Genomic DNA, 21333 nt, shown 5'->3' with positions numbered 1-21333 from the left:
GATCATCTTTGACTAGCTTTATTTCCTCGGCGAAACACGAAAAAGCACGGCCCACGGACACAAAGTTTAGGTTGGGATCAGAACATAATTTGGGAAAAAAGTACGACAAGATACAACACGACATGACCGACCGACATGACCGGCACAACATAACGTGTTAGATTGAGTGAAATTAAACTCAGACACGACATAGAAATGACACGTAGGCATGGATCGTGCCCAAGCCGCTATTTTAAAATTTCTAGTCCATTAAGGCCCAAGGCATGTGGGTTCAACACAACCACGAGGCCCACGTCTATCTTTAGAGGTGAGTGGTTAAAAACTGGTTAGTAGGAAATAAAGTTTGAAAACAACCTTCATTCATTCATACTTATGTAAATCCTCAAGCAAATTTAAAGATATTAGAAAGTCCATTAAAAATGGGCCCAATACAAAGTCTTCTACACATATTCCTGGCCCATTAAACATGGAACCAATGGCAAAAGCCCATAACTATTGGGCTGAGTAGAGTAGTCCCCAAAGCTGGATTGATAATCTTCTTCACTAGTTACTGGATCAGAATTATGATCTTCTAAAGGCCCATAAACATTGAGTACTAATGCAATCTCAGCTTGAGTCTTGACCAGTTGGTTATGGGCCAAATTTAGTTCTTGTTGTAATTGATAAAGGATTTTAACACAACCATAAACTGGATCTTCAATTCTACAATGTGCCTCATAGTGTAAACTATTTGCTGCATTTTCCCTCAAGTGTACCGGAATCCTCTGCGCTACCACAAGAAAGAAAAATGTTACTTTTACATACGTTGGGAAAACTTACAAATTTGTGTTACCACATGAAAGAAAAATGCTACTTTCACGTGTGCTATGAAAGAAAAAATTACAAATTTTTTAAAATGGATACCGATAAAATTGTTAAAACTCGTACTCATGAAAGCGAGGGGGGAAAGGGAATCGAAACCCTTCCAAAAACACAAATACTAAACAACATCATAGTCCATGACTTATGAGTATGTAGGTTAAATGTTACAACAATTCATTTTGATTATCGAATCAAACCAGTGGCAGATCTTGGTCAAAAGATTATGAGGAGAGCGGTCAAGGGTTGCAAATTTAACATCTTACTGAATATAAATTCATTCAGATAATTTAATTAACACGCTAACAACATTTAATATGTACGTTTTAGCTTGTATGATTAATAATTATATAAAACTTATCAAGGGTCTGGCCCTAGATAGTCCTAGTGAAAGATCATCCCCTATATAAAAAAATACACAAACTAAATGACATTACTCATGAAGAAAGTGCAACCATATTAGTATATTAATTACTAAGTTACTATGTTAAGTGAATATTGTTCATGATTTAATTGGGGTCATTCCAAAGTATCATTGATATTGTTACAATCGATTGTACCATACAGAATAACAATTGAAAAGACCGAAAATAAAAAGAAAAGAAAAATATCGCGATACCTGAAGCATTCGGGCAACGTTGCTAGCACCATAGATTTTGTGAACATTTTCAAATCTTGTAGGATCATTTGGGGGGAAATAAGGAGAGAAAATACAATCTGAGGGACATCTTTTTCTCAAATATTTGCAAGCTGCACAACGAGAATTGTTAGACATTCTTCTTATTATTATATTATAATATTATAATATTATATGAAGATTATGTGAAGAATTTAGGTGTAAGATTTTATTAATCTAATAATATATGCAAGATTTATATATATACACACACAAAAATAAATATTAAATTATTAATATTAAGTTTGTATATAGGCATATGAGCTAGTCATGGAGGGAAAGGAGTTTCCAACGGCTAAAATTATTCAAAATTACCGCAATTTTTTTGGAAAGTTTTTAGCCTGAATTGTTTTTGGAGTGAGGCAGTCATCTAGCCGTTACATCCTCTAATTAGTCATTAATTACTAGCTTATCATATTAGGGTAGTTTACTCATACTAATTGATAAAAATCTTCAATGTTTATTTCTAAAAAACGGTTTGCCTGATTCTTTGTTAGACCAAGCATAAGTTAAACAAATAATACAAAAGATGAAGTTACAAAGATGTGTAGTGTACCAATTGAGGCTGGCATATATGAGCGGTTAAGGGTCTTTTGCTCCTTAACCAAGAACTCGGGTTCGAGCCTTGGGTATGGAAAAATCTCAACTGGGAGGGATGCTGCCCATTGAGGTACCCATGCAAACTCCCGCGGGAGATTAGTCCACTTGCCGAAGGCGGTGTGAAAACTCCTCGTAGTAGAATAAAAAAAAACAAAGATGTGTAGTGTAGTGTAGAGAATAAAAATGTGGGTATCATACAATAGGCAAATTTAATAAAAATTTATTTTAATTAATACGGAAAAAAAGTAGAATAAATAATTTAAGCCGAACTCTCTAAGACATACACCATAGTCATTACTTTACCGGGAAATTGAAGTCCATCAAAATTTCTTTAGTGGAAGTTTTGTTTTTTTTTTGGTGTGAGGATTACAAGGGAAAACGGTGTAAAGTTGTAAACAATATTCGACATCAGATTTTAGGTACCATTAAACTTTATCAACTAAGTTAGTTAATATCCATGTTAATAGAAGTTTTTGTTTTGGTATGGGGATTACAAGGACAAACGGTGTAAAGTTGTAAACAGTATTCGATATCAGATTTTAGGTACCTTAAACTTTATCAACTAAGTTAGTTGACATCCATGTCAATAGAAGTTTTTGTTTTGGTGTGGGGATTACAAGGACAAACGGTGTAAAGTTGTAAACAGTATTCGATATCAGATTTTAGGTATCATTAAACTTTATCAACTAAGTTAGTTAACATCCATATCAATAGAAGTTTTTTTTTTTGGTATGGGGATTACAAGGACAAACGGTGTAAAGTTCTAAACAGTATTCGATATCAGATTTTAGGTATCATTAAACTTTATCAACTAAGTTAGTTAACATCCGGCCATGTCAATAATTTTTTTTTTTTTGGTATGGGGATTACAAGGACAAATGGTGTAAAGTTGTAAACAGTATTCGGTATCAGATTTTAGGTACCATTAAACTTTATCAACTAAGTTAGTTGACATCTAGTCATCCATGTCAATAGAAGAAATGAAGTTACGGTAAAAGTCAATTTATAACAAACAATTTAGCACAAAACAAGCCGAGAAAAATAGAGACAAAGTTTAGCAACAAGTTACATGCATAATTTAATACATACATGCATACTTCCAAACTAAAAGTCGTATTTTCCAATAAATACATTAAAAACATCCGTTGAAACCTTTTTAGTAAAATAAAAACAAGTCAAAACGACAGTATTTGGACGAGTTTTAAGTACTTATTACATCATTAATTCTAACCTTAAAAAAAGGAAAAAAGAAAATTGATTATTTATTTATTTATTTATTTATTTATTTATTGTATGCAATTGTCTTCAAGTTTCATAACTTGTCTGGTTGTTATATATCCTTCAACGTTGTCATCAGTTAGGTTTTGAGAAATCAGCCCTACCATCCTGCAAAAGTTGTGCAACAATAAACGTGAGTTGATTATGTTTATGGTTTTGTTCATGGAAAAGCCATAAAGTGTGATGATGTAGACGAATTTTGATTTATAATACCGGTTGGTTATCGAACATGCCACTTTTCAAAATTTGTACTTGACCTTATCAAATATAATTATCAATCTAAGGTCTGTTTTGTTCACCTTATTTTCACTTATTCAAGAAAAATAAGTTCAGGAAAAATAAGGGTTGACCAAGTACAATTTATAACTAAAATAAGTTTTGATAAGTTCTGTTAAGTTCGGATAAGATAAATTCAGAAAAAATAAGTGAAAATCGGGTGAATAGAACGCACCCTAAGTACTATTATGTACTGTGTAGACATGTTTTTTAGATGTTTCACTTTGACATGTGTACACTGTACCTCATTTCGACCATTAAGCTTGTTTCTATGTACTTCATGTGTGCCATTCTATACAGAGTACTCTATAGTTATAAGAGTTTGACTTTATGTACCAAAGTTGACCAAAATATTTCACCAAGATATTATGCTATCATGTAAAATGTTATTCCATCTTTATTAGTAAATCTGTGTTGCTTATTGGTCGACTTTGACTGAAGTTTTCTCCTACAACACTCCTTATAATAAATCATCAACGAATAATATGAAAGCATTTTAATTTTAGAATCAATCTAACATAAGGATTACAAATTTTTTTAATCTTTTATAATTTCCAAACGAAGCTAGACCTTATTTAGAAACAAAATGAGTATTTTATAATCTTGGGATTGAGCTAATGACGTTTTTATTTTCAATTATCATATGCCTCTGTCCCTATTTGGTTTTTTTCTACTCTTAACTCTTTTTGTCTCGCAAAAATATTCCAAATAGGAAAAATAAAAAGAGACGGAGAAAATATTAAACATTAACAACTGAAAAATATTATGCATTTTCAATTTACTTGCCTGCTGCAGGTTGAACTCTTGTCCATACTCTTGCGCAAAATAGCCGTCAAAGGAAACGTCATCATTGTTAGTAATTCCCTGCATGAAGTAAATTACTATTAGGGCATTGCGTTACACACTATCTAGGGAAGTTCAAGTAAGGATCATAACAAATATGAATCCAATTAACAAAATACTACATCTGTTTTAAAATTGCGGTTACTATTTGCACAAATATTAAGACAAAGTAGAAAAATTGTGTAAAAAAGTGGGTGAATATAATAAAATATGGATAAAGTATGGTATATAGATGAGTAAAAAGGTAGGTGGGTATAAGAAAAAAGAAATGAATAAAGTAAGAGAAAGTGAGTGAAAAGTTGTAAATGTTATGGGGTAATTAAGAGGAGTAAGAAATTAGTTTTTCATGTCCAAAAATAGAATAAAACAAAGCGTAAAGAACATTGAAACAAATTAAAACGAAAAGTGTAAAGATCATTTTGAAATAGAGGTGCTAATAACTTGCCTGATCAAACCCTCCAAATAAACTTCCTTGCGCATTACCTTGCGCGTCAAAAGATCCAAAACCAATTTCGTTGCCAAAACTTCCTTGCGCGTCAAAAGATCCAAAACCTATATTGTTGCCCAAAGTTTCCTGCAACAAGTATAAGAATCATGCATCCTTTATTAGCTTGTTCATTATCGTTGTGAGTTTTCAGTTTTCAGTTTTCAGTTTTTTTCGAAACTAATTAAAACAAAATTAAACTAGCTATTATTGTAGGTAAAAACAATTAAGTTCTGATTAGATCTTAATTATCAGAACTTAGTTATATCACACACATTGTAAGTTTGAAATCTCAAAACCTAAAATTGAAAACCAACAGTAAGTCTAAACTAGTCCTTTGCCCGGCTATAATTTATAAATTATTCTAGGACTGGCTGGAAAAAGTTTCATCATAATAATACCTTCAAATTTAAGAAAAAATTGAGATGAGTGTGTATGGGGTGGCAATTGGGTCAATGGGTCGGGTTTGGTCTAGGGTCGATTTCGGGTTATGCCAAAAACGTATCAGAAATAATGTAAAACTTGATATTACTATAAAATATGATAAATCAGGTCGAATTCAAGTCATCTGGGCTAGATTCAGGTCGGTTTCAAGTTTCTCTAAGTTACTTCATGTCGGAATCGAGTTGGGTTATCTAGTCGGGTCAGGGATTGTCAGCTCTAAGTGTGAATCTATTGCATGCTAAAAAAAATGGAAGAAATAGTTAAAGCAATCAAGGTTTAATTAATTAGATTAGTTACCTGATTAACTTGAATATCAATACCAAGCTGCCTTAATTCATCACCACTATTGCCATGCATGTTTGACATTTCTTGTTGAGTTGCATTTTGATCAACACTAGGTAAGTACACATTCCAATCATCTAACTCGGAGAAATGATTAACAAGATCATTAGTTTCTTCAGTATGATTAATGCTACTAATTACACCATTACCATGAACTGTTGGTAAGTTCTCATGAGTTTTGCCAACCAATTCTCCATTAGTACTTATTCGAAGCCCAACGTAGTTGTTATTGGTGGTTGATTGAATGTGGTTGCTTAAACTCCCATCATTTCTAGGGTTTTTTCCTTGTGGTTGATGATCAATGTTAAACCTTTGTATAGTACCTTCAACCCTAGGCAATTGGTCAAGTATAGTGCCATTTTGATTTGGATTAGGGTTTGCAAATGATATGGCCACTTGTCTGCTACTTTGTCCGTTTTCTGTCGTTATTGGACCATTCGCACCTGTGACAAATAGTTCGTTAGAATTCCTAATTTGGAAATTTTATAATTCTTACGTTTTACTGGATGGAATCTCAATTAATTAAATTCACCAATCAAGAAAATGAAATCTAAATGAAATCAAAATGAAATGGGAATTTCTAGGTTTTCAATACACTGTACAAAATGATTTTATTGGGCCCCGATTCCTATCCCTTTTGGTAGTTCGATTTTGGAATTTCCCTTTTTATGTTCTTAAGGAATATGCGTATGTTGATTGTTAAAATTGATACTATTATAATAAAGAATAATGAATTTGTCTTCTTATCCTGATAATACATCTTTGGATTTTTTTTGTTTTTTTTTTATCAGAAACATGTAATATATAAAATTGATTAATAAATATTTGTATGATTCATAATTATATTCGGGAAACAAGACCGTTTTAAAAAATTATTCTAAGAAAATATTCGGAAGTTATAAATCGACTTTTTTTGTCCAAACTCCTTTTTGTGCCTATTTTGTTTAACCAATTGTCAATTTATTTTGTATTACTAGTCATAATACCTATACTAACAATTCAAAGGTTCTTACTCAAGGATGAATATATTATTCATATTTGTTCTTAGCTTTGGGTTTTATTAAATCTTTGTGGTTTTAGCTTTAGGGTTTTATTAAATAGTTGTGGTTTTAATTTGTAAATATGGGGGTTTACTTACTAAGGGTTTGTTAGACTTTGTGTGTTTTTAAAAGAAAGCTAGATTTTGGTAACTAAAATTAGTGGTTTATATTTTTTTATTGTTAGTTTTCAATTTTATCAACAATTATTTGACTTATTTTAAGGTCTATCATTATACAATTTATCACACAACTATTTATCTTGTAACTTTCAAAAAAATTAAAAAAATGATGAAGGTAATAGTTGAATGAGTTCAAAATCTATCTTTTATTCATATATATAGAGAGAGAAGGATATGTGCATAACTTATTGATTGGTATGCTCTATCTTGTAACTTATTATTAAATCATTATCATTACTCAAGTATTTCATGGTATCAGAGCAGGTTTCATCTGCAACCTGATTTTTTTTCTCGATGTCATCTGCAGAAATTCGCAGTTTGTAGTAATTAAATTCCCACATATATTCCAGAATGTGTTAGTTTAAGTGTGTATACTAGTGTTTGAAACTAAAGTTTGAGTGTCTTAGTTTGCAGAAGAATAATATGATAGATCAATGTTTGATTAGTTACCTTGAGATTGTGACATGATTTCTTGATATTGTTGTTGGAGATTGTTGGTAAGGAATGTGATTTCATTCAACACAAAGCTTGATCTAAAAGGTCTCTCATTCCAATTATTAGGAACACCATCTTGCAAAGAGCCTCCTGTTGCTTCTGTAATCCGATTCAAAAATATACGATATTTCTGTAAACAGAAAATATGTTATGTTTAGAATTACCATATCCAACTCACAAGGAAAATAATGCTTCCTTTTTTATACCTTAATCATTTACGGATTCAAATACTATGGATAATAAATCACGTAAATACGATTTAATATTTAAAACGGTATTAAAAAAAATTGATAGCATTATCATGATTTCGTTGATCACACTCTTCCCCGACCTTTTCAAACTTAAAAGGACATAACGAGAAACAACATATTTTGTAAGATAGAATATGATCGAGAACATAATCAATTGCACTTACGTGCAGTACACGCCGTGTGCATGGGCATGAACACTAACTAAGAACGTACAAAGATTACGTCCACATAAAATATTTCAATAATAGCTAACAAAATATACAAGTAAGGATGGAAATATACTTGATCTTCAATAGTTCAAGTATGCGATAATTACTAACCATGTTAGAAAAATTACCTGCAGATGACTCGCAACATTTTCTCTTTTCAATCCTGGAATATTCATATACTCCAAAATCTTTTTTGGCACAGCTTCTGATAATTGAAAATAAATTTAAAACAAAAGCTTAGTACAAAAATAATCACATAATATCCAAATCATGTAATCAAATTTCAAAAAAATTAAACAAAACCAATAAAAAAAAAGTTGTAATTTTGTGATACTTACTTTGTACACCAAGTAGATTGACAGCCTCCAAAAATTTGTTATGAAGTGAAGTAGTCCAAACCAACTTTGGCTTTTTACTAGCAGTATTCTTCAACCCAATTTCCTCTGAATTAGGCCTTTTAAGTGCATTGTTAGTGTATACTAATACTGTATTTTCCTTGTTGCATCGGTCATTAGTCAATAATGGCGCGGATTTTTGAACCACGCCATTATTATTATTATTGTTGTTATTATTATTGTTATTGTTGACGTGCATCATCTCTTGATAATCCCGGATTCTCAAAGAACCGGGAATATTTGTTATGACGGGAGATGACATGTTAATCTTAGGAGGTGTTTTATTAGTTGTATTTCTTTTTGCTGAAAAAGCAAAATGCCATAGCCTTGAAAGATTATATGAAGATATAGGCTTCACAAAATAGAATGCAGCCCCTTCTTGTAAACATTTTAGCATGATGCCTTTGTTCTGATCAGCTGACATTACTGCACATAAATTAAAATAAATCAATTAATTTTGTTCATTTTTTTTGACATAGGCTAAATAAACAACATCACGGAAAAGTAGAAAAGCAAATTAAATCTCGTGACGCTTCGGTTGCAAGAATATGATCAATTAATTTATTAATTAACTAAAATACATGCAATTTTTTCTCATAAAACTAAAGTATAAACCCAACTCAAGGATTCCAAAGACAACAAAATTAAATCAAATCTTGGACAAGTGATGCCATGAAACACTAGCTAGATTTAAATGCGTGTTTAGTATTACTGTCAGTTTTTGGTTTTATGATTTGAACGTCATATGATATAGATTTAATCACAAACTAAAAAACAATCATAACTATAGTAATCATGATTTTAAAACTGACAAAAAAATAGTTGGAAACTACTTTTTCTTGGTTACCATATATATATTTTTTAATTAGTTTTCTAAAAAACAAAAAATTGAAAACAAAAAACGACACCGAACGAGGCTTTAGCTCTTTGTTTTCCGACTTAAAACATCTTATCGATCTGAACTTTTTTAGTTGTAAAATAAACTTTATCTGACCATATAGAGTAACTTCCAAAATCAATGCTTTTGAAACTTATTTAATTTTTTGAAGGTGAAAAGAACATGCAAGACATTTTTGTTTTCTTGTACTACAAAAAAAACAATTTCTCATGTAAGATATTGTGTGACAGTAGTAAGCTGTCAGGCCTGTCAGACCACATGCCATATCACGTCACCCACCTCTTATGCAGTTACAGATAAACAATTGTTAGACAATGTAATAGGAGACTAGTCGGGAAACTTACAGACAACCGGAATGTTGAAATCTTTCTCGACAAGTTGAAGGAGCTCAAGTCCACTCATATCAGGCATATGCACATCCGTCAAAATTAGATCAAATGAATTAGTTTTCGTCCTTAATGCACTTACTGCATCTAACGGGTTAGACACAGCAACAACTGCACATTTACACCAATTTTAGTCAAATTCACATAAACTATTTATGAATTCCAACATGAAATTAATTATTCTGTTTGTGTCATTTTGAATTATCAATTTAGGCATTTTCAAATTTTAAAAAAAAGGTAAATAAAAACATACTACCTCCGTTTCAAAAAGATCTTTACAGTTACTATTTGCACGGACTCCAATGCAATATCTAACTACTAAAATATCCAATTTCGTATGGGAAAAAATTATAAAAATTTGATATTCAGAAAATACATTCCGAGACCAATTTAACAAGATCTTACATGTAACTTTTTGATGTATATAGTGGTGAGAATTTACGGTCAAAGTTTTTATACTTTGAACACATTTTCCAAAGCGTAAAGAACTTTTTGAAACGGAGGTAGTACATGAAATAAATTGACTCTTTTCATGCAATTGACCACTTTCAATTCAAATTTCTATAGTTTATTTATTGAAAAAAATAAATATGTACTTAAGTTCTATTTAACAAAGAAAGACAAGGATTGAGATCTAATTTAGAATTTTTTTTCTTGTACAAATGAAAAAATAGGAGTAAGTTGATACCACACCAAAAAAAAATAAGTTATGCACTTACACATAAAACAAATATAGAAAACATAGAAAACAGTAACAACCTAAAGAGTACGTACTTCATTCTGGAGAAAGATCTACATGTGTGAATACATAAGTTATTTCCACTGACAAGTAAAACAAGAATTGTTTTTTTTTTTTTTGTGAGAAAACACTGTATAAATTCTTTAATTGGCTTGTAAAGTCGACATTTCTCAAAGAAGATCCAATTAATTTTCAAAACGATGTTGGATTTTCATGATTTTCTCGATTAAAGATGAAAAAAGTTAACAGTAACAACTTATCAATAAACCTTAAAATGTTGTCTATTGTAAACTAGCTCTATGTGATTTGGGGTAAGGATGCGCAAATTCAAACCCTTGTAAACACACGCTATAAAAAATCGAGAAAAAAAAAATCACTCTTTCCCATCCCCATTCTAAGAAAAAAAAATCAACAAAATATTTTAAAAGAGAAAAACAAGAACAAAATCATGATATAACACTTTCAAATAAATTGAACTATAGATTATATGAATAAAAAACTAAAATAAAAGATGGATATATAGCTACCACGATGATTCAATTTTAGAAGAGCTCCAGCAACAACAGAAAGGCAGATTGTATCATCATCAACAACAAGGATGCTAATTTCTGGACTATCAATTGTTCTTCCCATACTTCACTAATCTAAACACTTTTTTTTTCTTTTTTTTTTTTTTTAACTTGATAACAATTTGTGTGCTCGTAAATTTATCAAGGAATGCCCTAATTCGCAATGCTTTTATACATGAACTCACAACCAAAACAAATTATACAAATGTCTCAAATTAATTGGGCAATTACTTGCATGTAACAACAAATATATAGTCACTCTAGCACTTTGCTAGTATATATATATACAAAACATTTGCCTTATTTTTTCCCCTTTTGAACCATAAATGTAACTCGCTTTCTAGAAGAATAGACAGTGTGCTAGTTAAACTGATTATATTATTACGACGTCGTTAATCCTGAAATAGGTAGATGATTGTTTAATTAGAAAAATATCAAGCATTATGTGCATGGGTGGAAATCTTAAGAGTTTTTACAATGTTGAGAATCAACGTTTTTACACTTAGTAGTTGGTACCAATATAAAGATTTATTACCTAATTGAATTATTACATTATCTAATATAATTTGATTTTTTTTTTTATTGATTTAAAGATTGTCACTGATTCAGTTTACATTGTCCATAGGGTTATTTATAGCTTATTCTGGTTTTATTTCTTTCCATTTTTCACATATAGTAAAAGGTTTATTCTTATTTTAATTGATTTTTTATATATATATATTTTATTTAAGGGTGTAAGGGGGTTTATTCAGTTCCATAATACTATAATAGCCCATTGTTTTAATATCGTCAATTGTTTTACAAATATTTATTTCTGTAAAGGAATTACGCGTAGAATTGTACGGGTTATTAAGTTCCTAAAATGAAAATAACATACTTGAGATGTATCTGAAAGTATCTCAATGATTAGATGATTGATTTGAAGTTCATATTCGCATGATTTTCACTTATTTATATTAATTAGAACATAATAGAACTTATTTTATATAGCTTGGAAATGATTGGTTGATTAAAGAGACTAATATTGTTTTATGTAAGGATCCAATCTAACAAAACGTTGCTTATGCAGAAACATCGCAAAAAGAAAGTAACAACAAATCCATATCTTTTGATAAGTTTTTCTTTTTCTTTAAAGTTTTGAAACTGAGAATAAATAAAGTTTAACATCTATAAAGTTCAGATAAGTTCTGCAAAATATGATCATGTGTTCTGTTAACTTATTTCCACTTCTTTCATGAAAGATAAGTTCATATGAAAATAAGGGTTATTCAAATACTTCGTACAATTTAGAAGTTCTAATAAGTTCAGATAATTTTAGATTATTGTAGATCAAATATATTCGTGAAAAGTAAATGAAAAATATGTAAATAAAGCGCAACTAGCTTAATTCACTTTCTGTATAAAATAATCTATAAAAAGTTTGTTTTTTAAAAGTTTGTGCATTTCAAATTTTCAACCATAAATTAAACTACTCCGTACTGTTTTAAAAAAAACATTTTTTAGATAATTATGTACGTTTTGGTACACTTTGTGACTAGATATAGATTATTTGATAAAATAAAAAATTAAATTGCGCAAATAGTGCCATATGTTACACCTAGGAGTATTTAACCAAAAAAAAAAAAAAATAGTGCCATATGTTACACCTAGGAGTATTTTCTATAAGTGGTATGTTAATTCCGTGGGTTCGAAAAGTGGTGTCAACTCAATTCAAGTAACTCGTTACTAAATTTTTATTTAACTCGTTATGTTCTTATTTTGGAATTTGGTTGTATTTGTTGAAAATTAAAGTAAACAAAAAAGTTGGTTGACATACTCCCTCCGTTCCGGAATACTTGACCTGTTTTCCTTATCGGGCCGTCCCTTAATATTTGACCTGTTTCTAAAAATGGAAATATTCTAACAATATTATATTATTTCTCACTCCACCCATATTAACCCACCTACCCCCTACTCCATACAAAAAATAATTAAAAATTCAACCCCTACTCTCCCCCAACCCCACCCCTTTACACATTTCCCACTAACTACAATAAAATAATACCCCACTATCAACTACTACCTATTAAATTAAATAAGTCAATTCAAGTTCCTTAAATTCTGTGCCGGTCAAACCGGATCGAGTATTCCAGGACGGAGGGAGTAACTTACAAGTTTTCCAACACCAAAATTGCGTATTATTTTATGAATTGTCATTTAGTTCATTAGCTAGTTTTTCAAGCTGTAAGTGTCTGGCGTATGCAATGTATCGAGTTATTGTTTGAGTGCTAGACTCACTGGAGGAGTCAATGTATATCAGGTGATGTCACGTGACCCCACTCGACCAACTTTCCTTCATAAGTTTTTGTGGTTTATACTACACATCACTTTTTTGGCCAGTTTTCGTGTAGAAGTCAGATCTTAGGCAATAGCGGAGCCATGATTGTTAAGTCGGGGTGTCAACAATCTATACTAATATATTAAAAGACGTCTTTAATAACGTATGAATGTCACGTATAACTCTCTCTAATCAGTGTCAACAATCTATACTAATATATTAAAAGGCGTCTTTAATAACGTATGAATGTCACGCATAACTCTCTCTAATCACTAGAACGTGTCATGTCATCTCCTTAATAAAGAATATATATCACATATAGCATATGTCAAAAACTTACCACAATAAGATTCGAACATGGATCCATCAAATGAAAAGTTAAAATCTTACCACCTTAGCCAAACATTAGATATGATCTTTATTGCACATAAATATATATAACTTAGAACATCCAAGCATATAATATACACCAAATTTTTTTTAAAATGCACACCACATATACGATATTCAAAGTAGTAACCCGGGGCATCTCCCGGGCATCAAACACTAGTTCAATTATGATTTCATTTCTTGTAATAACACGAGTGCATACAGTATACAGAATTACACAGAATTACAGAGTGCATAGGCTTATATTGAAAATCCGAAGTTATCTCAATAATCGGAAGAGTTCGATCCATTTACAAATATATACATATAACAAATAAATACCAATCCCAAAACCTTGAGCTTATGTATAGGGTGGTTAACTCAAATATGAGACAAATCAAATGTACACAACATGTATAACCACAAAAAAATGGAACCAGAACTTCAGAATCAGCCTTATTCAGAAAACCCAGATTTCAGTTGCTCATATAATGCCCATAAAACAATCCCAATAACTGTATCCCTTACCAAATCTTTAACTACTTTACTGATCCAAGCATTAGGAACATTTGCAGTACCAGATTTCTTCCCGGCTAAGTCGCGAAAGCGTAGGTCTCCTAGGTCGGAAATAAGCGCATATATCACTCCATTCAGGTGTCCTTTCCCCATTACTCCCACCACTCTTTTGCTGTTATTCACGGCTTTGCTCCGTTTCAGAGACCATGAAAGATACTGCAGAACGTAAGCAAACAGGAAATAACTTTGAATTGTATGATCAGTAAACCAGTGGTTCTTTGAATTAATCATAGTATTAAGGCTCCGGTTTATGCCGGGCGGGCTCTTACACAGAACTAGAGGTGATCAAAAGTCGGGCCGGGCAGGGCTTTGACACAAAAAATCATGCCCAAACCTATAAATTTGGTGAGGGCCGAAACGTGCTTTTTTCGGACCGGGCTAGGATTTTGGTCTAAAAAAGCATATTTTAGGTTACCCAAATCCATACTTTTTGGGTCGGTTCGGGCCACGGGTCAGGCTATAGTTAATCAGGTCTACACAGAACTTGGGTAATATTTGGTTAAATCTGAGTAATTTTTCAGTTGCTAAAATGTACTCTAAACTAGTTGAGCCGACTCAAAATGTGCATTGGTGTAACCGTGTAAGCTAGTGTGAAATCATTACATCAGTTGCCCTAAACACAGATTTGGGGTGTGGCTAATAATGCACGAGAGGTTGCAAACTATGTACAGACTTCACAAGATACGAGTCTGCCTGTGATCATACCATAGAGTTCCCCAATTATTGTTGGCTTGGACTCACAGAAGATATGAAGGCTCACGATTTAGAAAGCAGGTTAAAAGTTTCTTCTGTGGTGGCTACAGATTATATGGTCCGGAAAGAGATTAATAATGTTCTAGGGAACTCCGAGATAATAATAGTTATGTATTTTCTCTAAATCTTTGGTATACAGATCTATTTTATCATTTTAGGTGTCGTATGGCTGAATACTAATGAAATTGTTCTTCCCCGTCAGGAAAAAAAATAACACGTCTGTATAAAACACAGTGCAAGAGATCAAGTTCAACGTGAAGGAAAGAGTGAAAAACCTGCTAAAGAAGAAGATTAGTCAATCTGATTTGTGTGTGTAATTTGTGTTTACCGGTTGTTTGGCCTTTGTGTCTGTGTATAAGTTGTTTCTACATCTTTTCTCTCTTGTAAACTTCTTGTTGGATTAAGTAATAAAATCTCGTTAACTTACCAAAAAACAAAGATGCACCCTGGTAATTATATAATTTAAGAGAAATGAGTCTATTTACCGTGTCACGTTCAAGTATAAGCGGCCGCACCAGAGAAGGGTATGCAGAGCTAAGTTTCTCATAAAGCTTGTAAGGGCTATCATCATCAGTACCCAACTCCTGAAACCAATCACAGCAGGAATGATAGAATATATGTTAATATATTCTCTTGATTATATTTGATTGAATATTATGTAATGTTAGTCAAAGTTAGCATAATTAGTTGGCACAAGAAAAATTAAGCAAGAAACTAAAGGCATATAATGACAGATATACGAAAGTGCAGTGTCAAAGAAATAGAATGAGGACCTTCACATTGTCTTTGGAAATCTCGGATGAAGACGTGATTCCACGAAGAACTGAACCAACTAAGCTTAATTTTTCGGCCCCTTTCAGTGAATTCCATGCCCTCTCGAGCTGCAAGAAGATAAAGACAGACATCAGATATACTGAATATGATTTAGAGAATCCCAATTCAGCAGTTGAACTTACAAGTTAGAAGTTCAGTTAATTTCAGTTCAGTTCAGTTCAGCTCAAAAGAACAGGGTCTTACAGTAATTTCAATGGGCCGATCACCCAACACTATCTGAGCACCAATTTCTTCAGAAACCATCCTAGCAGCGCGAAACTGCAACCAAAGGACAGTATCTCAGACTCTTAGAGTCTCAGTCAATCAGATAACTTCCCTAATACTCTGTACATCTTAAAGGATAATCTGTGCAGGTTAACTAAGCTACCTCGTCTCCAAAAGGCCGATCAACGTCTGAAGAAATTTTGGATGAGAAGAGTGCCAACAATAGCCTTAATGCTAAAGCAGTTTGCCCTCCTGCCATAATAAGTGAAAAAGAGTCATTAGCAACATCACCACTACATTCAAATGAAGTACATTGTACAATTAGCCACTTATGCTCTGTTCTTTTCACCTTATTTCCACTTATTTCGATGAAAAATAAGTCCAGATAAGATAAATTCACGAAAAATAAGAGTTTACCAAATAATACTTCGGTAAAAGAGAAAGATAAAGAACAAAACTTCCCCTTAACAACAACAACAACTAACCATCACTTTCACCTCTTTAAAAGTGAGGAAAAGATGACAATTCACTATGTAAACTTTCCAATAACACAATCGTGTCAACTAAAAAGGAATTTCCCTAAAAGGAAATCGTGACATGTAAATAAGAACGGAGGAGGTGGAATTTATGACTAAAGTAAGTTTTGATAAGTTATAATAAGTTCAGAAAAATAATTGAAAATCGGGTGAATGGAAAGCAGCAATATTTAGATGTATGACAAGATAGGCTGCATAGGCGATGGTACTGTAAGGTAATGTAACTAGGCTTACCCAAGTTTATGCTACGGCCAACTGCGCCGAAAAATTCAACACCACTTAAGGAAAACATATTGGACTTCAGTTGATCTTCTGGCTGACTACTGGTGCTGCTGGAGGAGTACATAATCCCAGCTCTGAAGATGAAAGTCTGAAACAATTATGGTTAAGCCATGGATTGAAGACAAACTAACACACACACATATATATATATAGTCATAAAATACAGATTAAAAGGATATAACCTTAAAACTCCAAGGGTAAAACCATACATTTCTACAGCCTATGACATGAAAAGATCGAATTTAGGGACTCGACTTCATACTCAATACTTGACCTTACAACAACTGTACCTAACTGGGGTACGTTGATTTTAGTTTACATGAGTTTCTGAGGCAACTATAGAACATATACTCCTAAGTCCTAACTCCTAAGCAACTGTTTTTTATTTTTGGATTAGGTAACGAAACCAGACGGGCAGCCTGAAACATTTTTTTTACGGTGGAGGACTCCTAAGCAACTATTAGGGGATGTTTGGTTGCAGGTAAATGGAGGGGGAAGTTTGAATTCCTAGGAAATGCATATATTGTAAGTTGTTTGGTTGTCAAGAAATGAGAGTAAAGGGGAATTGGAACTTCCTTGGGAAGTCATAATTCCCATGTCAATTGCCATGAATTACCAATGTCAGGGGTCGTTTGGTTGATCTTGAGTAGAACTTCCTACGAAGAAACTTTTCCCATGAATAAGCATTTCTTAGGAATTGGGTGATATTGTTTGGTTAAATATGGGAAGTTCCACTCAACTAGGAGAACCTAGGTAAGCAACTTCCTAGGAAGTGTGACTTCCCATATTTTTTTGTAAACCAAACAATCCTAAAATCTTCCACTTCCTAGGAAGTTATATTTCCTATGATTTTTCATGTCAACCAAACATCACCTAAGTTCAACCAAACATCGTCAAGAGAAGTTAACAAAAGAATTACTTTCTTATGAAATAAAACAACCCATGGCAAGTTACTAGCCAAGTTCCTAACAAGCACTTTGCAAATAATATGGCAACTCAAGCCTTTAGCACCCTTTAACAAACATCCTTAAAACTTTGTTGAAATACATTTTGGAAGAAAGAAAAATGTAGTCCAAAAACCAAATATATATATATTCCTTTAATTTGAACTTTAACTTTACATTTGTGTCTAGATAGAGGACACACAAGCATCCACTTGAGATATCCAAATCTTTATCTTGCGCACCTATTATGGTTGTCAAAAACTGACCAGATCCAACAGATATTCAACAAAAGCAGACATGACCCAACAAAAATTACATGTAACCAACCGATGACCAGATTTGATAGACCCTACCTAACGCCTTGCACTTAGGCCCTAACAAAATCTATCTTGTTGTACTTTTTTGTACGAATGAGTCACAAGTAACACAAATTACAAATTAGGAGAGAGATTTAAAACCGAGACTTATCATACACAGAGTCACAGACCCTCGCTCTTAGCCACAAGGTCGGTACCTCACTGCTACCTACATGTATATGTTAAATGTATTTTGCTACTTATAGATTTATAAGTGTTCCTCTCCATTTTTCTTCTCAACCTTTCAACCAGTAAATTAGTCTATTATTTTCTGGATATATTACTTTTCTTTCAGAATATTTATGTTTATACAAAATTAGTCACAAACTCAATCATCAATTCATCATATAATATGCCTCAATTTCATAATCAAGCTTAATGTTGACAAAATTAGCAAAAAGCTAGAAGACTTGCCTACTGCGGCAGAGCTCAACGACGACATTATCGGGCCTAAGAGCCCGAACAACCCGATCAACATGCAAAGAAGAGGCCTTATCAATATGGGTAGTACCCACCAACCAAATCTCATCAGGCTCCATGAACTCAGCCCGCCAAGACGGAACCGGCCCGAATTGATGCTTCTTGATCAACACTAAGCTTCCCATATCAGCCAAATCCAGAAGTTCCGGGTGGGCCTCCGAAATAACGGCCCGAGATTTTGAGAAAATTTCAGAGGACCGGAAGTCATACCCGGGTGGTGGGCCCTTGATTGAGGCATTACAAGTGATATGGGCTTTAGTATTGGGCCTTATCTTGGGCCTGGGAGGAGATAGGAAGTTGAGCGGTGTTGAAATTGGATTGACCGTGGCGGCGACGGTGGTGAACACGGTGGTGGAGTTGCCATGAGAGGAGAACACTTGGATAAATGATTGGGCTTTAGTATTGGGCCTTATCTTGGGCCTAGGAGGAGATAGGAAGTTGGGCGGTGTTGAAATTGGATTGACTACGGCGGTGGCGGTGGCGGTGACGGTGAAGACGGTGGTGGAGGTGCCATGAGAGGAGAACACTTGGACAAATGCTTGCATTATCTTCTTTTTTTTTTCTTTTTTTCTTTTAATTTAGATTTGGGTTGTAAAAGTGGACTTGTGTGTGATTCGAGTGTGTGAAGTGTTATGTTGTGGACTGTCATTTTCAAGTGGGCCCAACCCATCAATAAAATATTTAGTGGACCAAAAAACCTCGTGGTCGTGGGCTCAAAAGTTCAAAGTAGTGGGCCGGATTAACTTTTTTAATTAGTGGATATAAATGCTACAACCCCCTCACTAAACGAACATTACTACTACTACTCCATAAAATGTACTCCTTGTCTTACTTGTCCAAAATGTAATTTGTCGTTTTCCTAACATATGATTGTGGTTTTTTCATAATATAAAAAAATATCTAGTTTGGATTTGAATTTGGATTTGTGGTTGATCTTGTTCACATTGATGTGTGATTGTGTGATTGTGTGAACTTGAAGATGAGGATATTTATGAGAGGAAAGTAGAGGTATCTAACTAACTATAGATATTCCAAAGTGAGAGAGAATAAATACAAAATAAATACAAATAGTATGTACTTTGTTTCTTTTTAGTTGCAACAGTTTATTAAGAATGTTTCCTCCGTTTTTTATCACGTCTACAATCAAAATTCATTTTGTTAAGGATTGAGTGTAAATGTGTGCACGTGGGTTGATAAAGTGGACGTATGAGGAGAGAAATAGAGAGAAGACATGTGGAAAAACTAACCATTTAAGGTATGCATCAATCTCAGATGTACACCCCAAAAAGAATACTGAGATAAACTTAAATTTTACACGCTATTATTTTCTTTAAAAATAAATACTTAAAAGGAGTAATTAAACTGTAAAGCAAATAAGCAAACCACTGAATACATGTATGAGTTAAAAGGGTTCTTTTTTTAGTAGGAAAGAAGAATGAATTTACTGAACCAACATTTATATCTTAAGTTAGCCAACCCAGTTATATAGGTCGTCACTTGAGCTACTCACAAGCATAACACAACTAATAGGACACCAACTTAAAAGTTAGAATGTTGTAACTAAAAGGAAGTGACTAAATACTCCAAAACTTTTACTATAACAACTTTTAAAAAAAAGAAAAAAAAAACTACTTCGTACCTTAAAACTTTGGTGAAATACATTTTGGAAGATACTTGTTACTTGGTGTATAATCAAAGACCAACAAACCAAATAATGAGTTTGAAATTTTGCGCAATTCAACATATTATAGTGGGTTAGACAAGATGAGACATAAGCACCCACTTGGAGAATTGAGATATCAAAGATATTTTGAAACCCAAGCCAGAGTGGCATAGTGTCCCTTTTTTCCCAAGATTGGTTTCCAACCCCATCCTTCATCACTATGTCCCCTTCATGTATCCCCTCCAAAAAAAAAAAAAAAAAAAAATCCCCACCATGTAAGAAAATACAAACGTCTTGTTTATTTCATCTTATATAGAAGTTTATAAAAAATAAAATTTTAAAGTTGTACTATCATGTAGTACTCTTTTATTAACTTGTACTACCCCGTGTTACACAATTAAAGATATTTTATTACAAAATGCATACAAGTATACAACTATAACGGTATTCGAGATTGAAAAAAGGACAGTGTCGTCATTTTAATGAAGTGGAAAAAAAATTATAATCTCGCCTTTGAAGAAGGCAATAAAATTACATAAAAATTTCAAGCAAACAAGTCCGTGTCCTAAAACAAATGATTTATCCTTATGGACCTTATCACACAAGTCATTACATACTATTTTCCCCATTTCCTTATACTCCCTCTGTATTTTTTTAAGAGATACACTTGTCTTTTCCGGCCGTATTTTTTTAAGAGATACACTTGCCATTTTTGGTAACTTATCAACCCCACCACCTAATTAAATAATATATCTACTACACTTTATGACCCACCATCCAATTAAAAAATAATTTTACAACTATACTCACCCCACCCCCACCTCCACTTGTTCAAAAGGACATGGTCCCCAATGTACTTATTTATTAAAATATCTACCCCAACCCCACTTCTTTTATTCTTCTTAAGACCCGTGCCCAACCAAGTGTATCTCTTAAAAAAGTACGGAGGGAGTAGTTGTAACAGTTTGATTTTAACACTGTTTACATAGTCTACTTGGTTTATTTTTTATGATCTATAATTAAGAGAAGACATATTTATGTGGTGATCCTGTTAAAT

At 32.7% G+C, this 21333-nt stretch overlaps 2 protein-coding genes across 3 annotated transcripts; both read right to left on the bottom strand.

Moving 5' to 3' along the window:
- Positions 1-440: 440 nt before the first annotated feature.
- Positions 441-11026, bottom strand: LOC110782242 (putative two-component response regulator-like APRR6). Its single transcript, XM_056841231.1, has 10 exons — positions 10921-11026; positions 9613-9765; positions 8314-8796; positions 8104-8180; positions 7471-7645; positions 7259-7321; positions 5757-6244; positions 4977-5105; positions 4475-4552; positions 441-764 (listed from the first exon to the last, which is right to left on the bottom strand). The coding sequence occupies exons 1-10, from the start codon at positions 11024-11026 to the stop codon at positions 441-443; spliced, it is 2076 nt and encodes a 691-aa protein (XP_056697209.1).
- A 2800-nt stretch (positions 11027-13826) lies between these two features.
- On the bottom strand, positions 13827-20512 carry LOC110782462 (uncharacterized). 2 transcript variants are annotated; one of them, XM_021986619.2, is made up of 7 exons: positions 18548-20512; positions 16786-16907; positions 16179-16267; positions 15995-16069; positions 15751-15858; positions 15463-15561; positions 13827-14380 (listed from the first exon to the last, which is right to left on the bottom strand). In XM_021986619.2, the coding sequence occupies exons 1-7, from the start codon at positions 19156-19158 to the stop codon at positions 14105-14107; spliced, it is 1380 nt and encodes a 459-aa protein (XP_021842311.1). In that variant the 5' UTR covers positions 19159-20512; the 3' UTR covers positions 13827-14104. The 2 variants fall into 2 exon arrangements, with proteins under 2 accessions (XP_021842311.1, XP_056694281.1); XM_056838303.1 differs by having other exon boundaries at positions 16786-16921; positions 20253-20507.
- Between the last annotated feature and the right edge of the window lie 821 nt (positions 20513-21333).

Source organism: Spinacia oleracea, chromosome 3, assembly GCF_020520425.1.
Source record: "Spinacia oleracea cultivar Varoflay chromosome 3, BTI_SOV_V1, whole genome shotgun sequence".
Taxonomy (NCBI): domain Eukaryota; kingdom Viridiplantae; phylum Streptophyta; class Magnoliopsida; order Caryophyllales; family Amaranthaceae; genus Spinacia; species Spinacia oleracea.
The sequence above is the reverse complement of the archived record's forward strand: the minus strand, read 5'-3'. Positions and strand labels throughout refer to the sequence as shown.

Coding starts and splice junctions, on each gene's coding strand:
- LOC110782242 (XM_056841231.1), bottom strand. CDS start 11,026: ATGGGAAGAACAATTGATAGTCCAGAAATTAGCATCCTTGTTGTTGAT. Junction 7,322..7,470: donor AATCATGTCACAATCTCAAG/GTAACTAATCAA, acceptor GAATTTCTGCAG/ATGACATCGAGAAAAAAAAT. Junction 765..4,474: donor AAGAGTTCAACCTGCAGCAG/GCAAGTAAATTG, acceptor GTGGTAGCGCAG/AGGATTCCGGTACACTTGAG.
- LOC110782462 (XM_021986619.2), bottom strand. CDS start 19,158: ATGCAAGCATTTGTCCAAGTGTTCTCCTCTCATGGCACCTCCACCACC. Junction 16,908..18,547: donor GTTGAGCTCTGCCGCAGTAG/GCAAGTCTTCTA, acceptor TTTCATCTTCAG/AGCTGGGATTATGTACTCCT. Junction 16,070..16,178: donor ATCGGCCTTTTGGAGACGAG/GTAGCTTAGTTA, acceptor CTTTGGTTGCAG/TTTCGCGCTGCTAGGATGGT.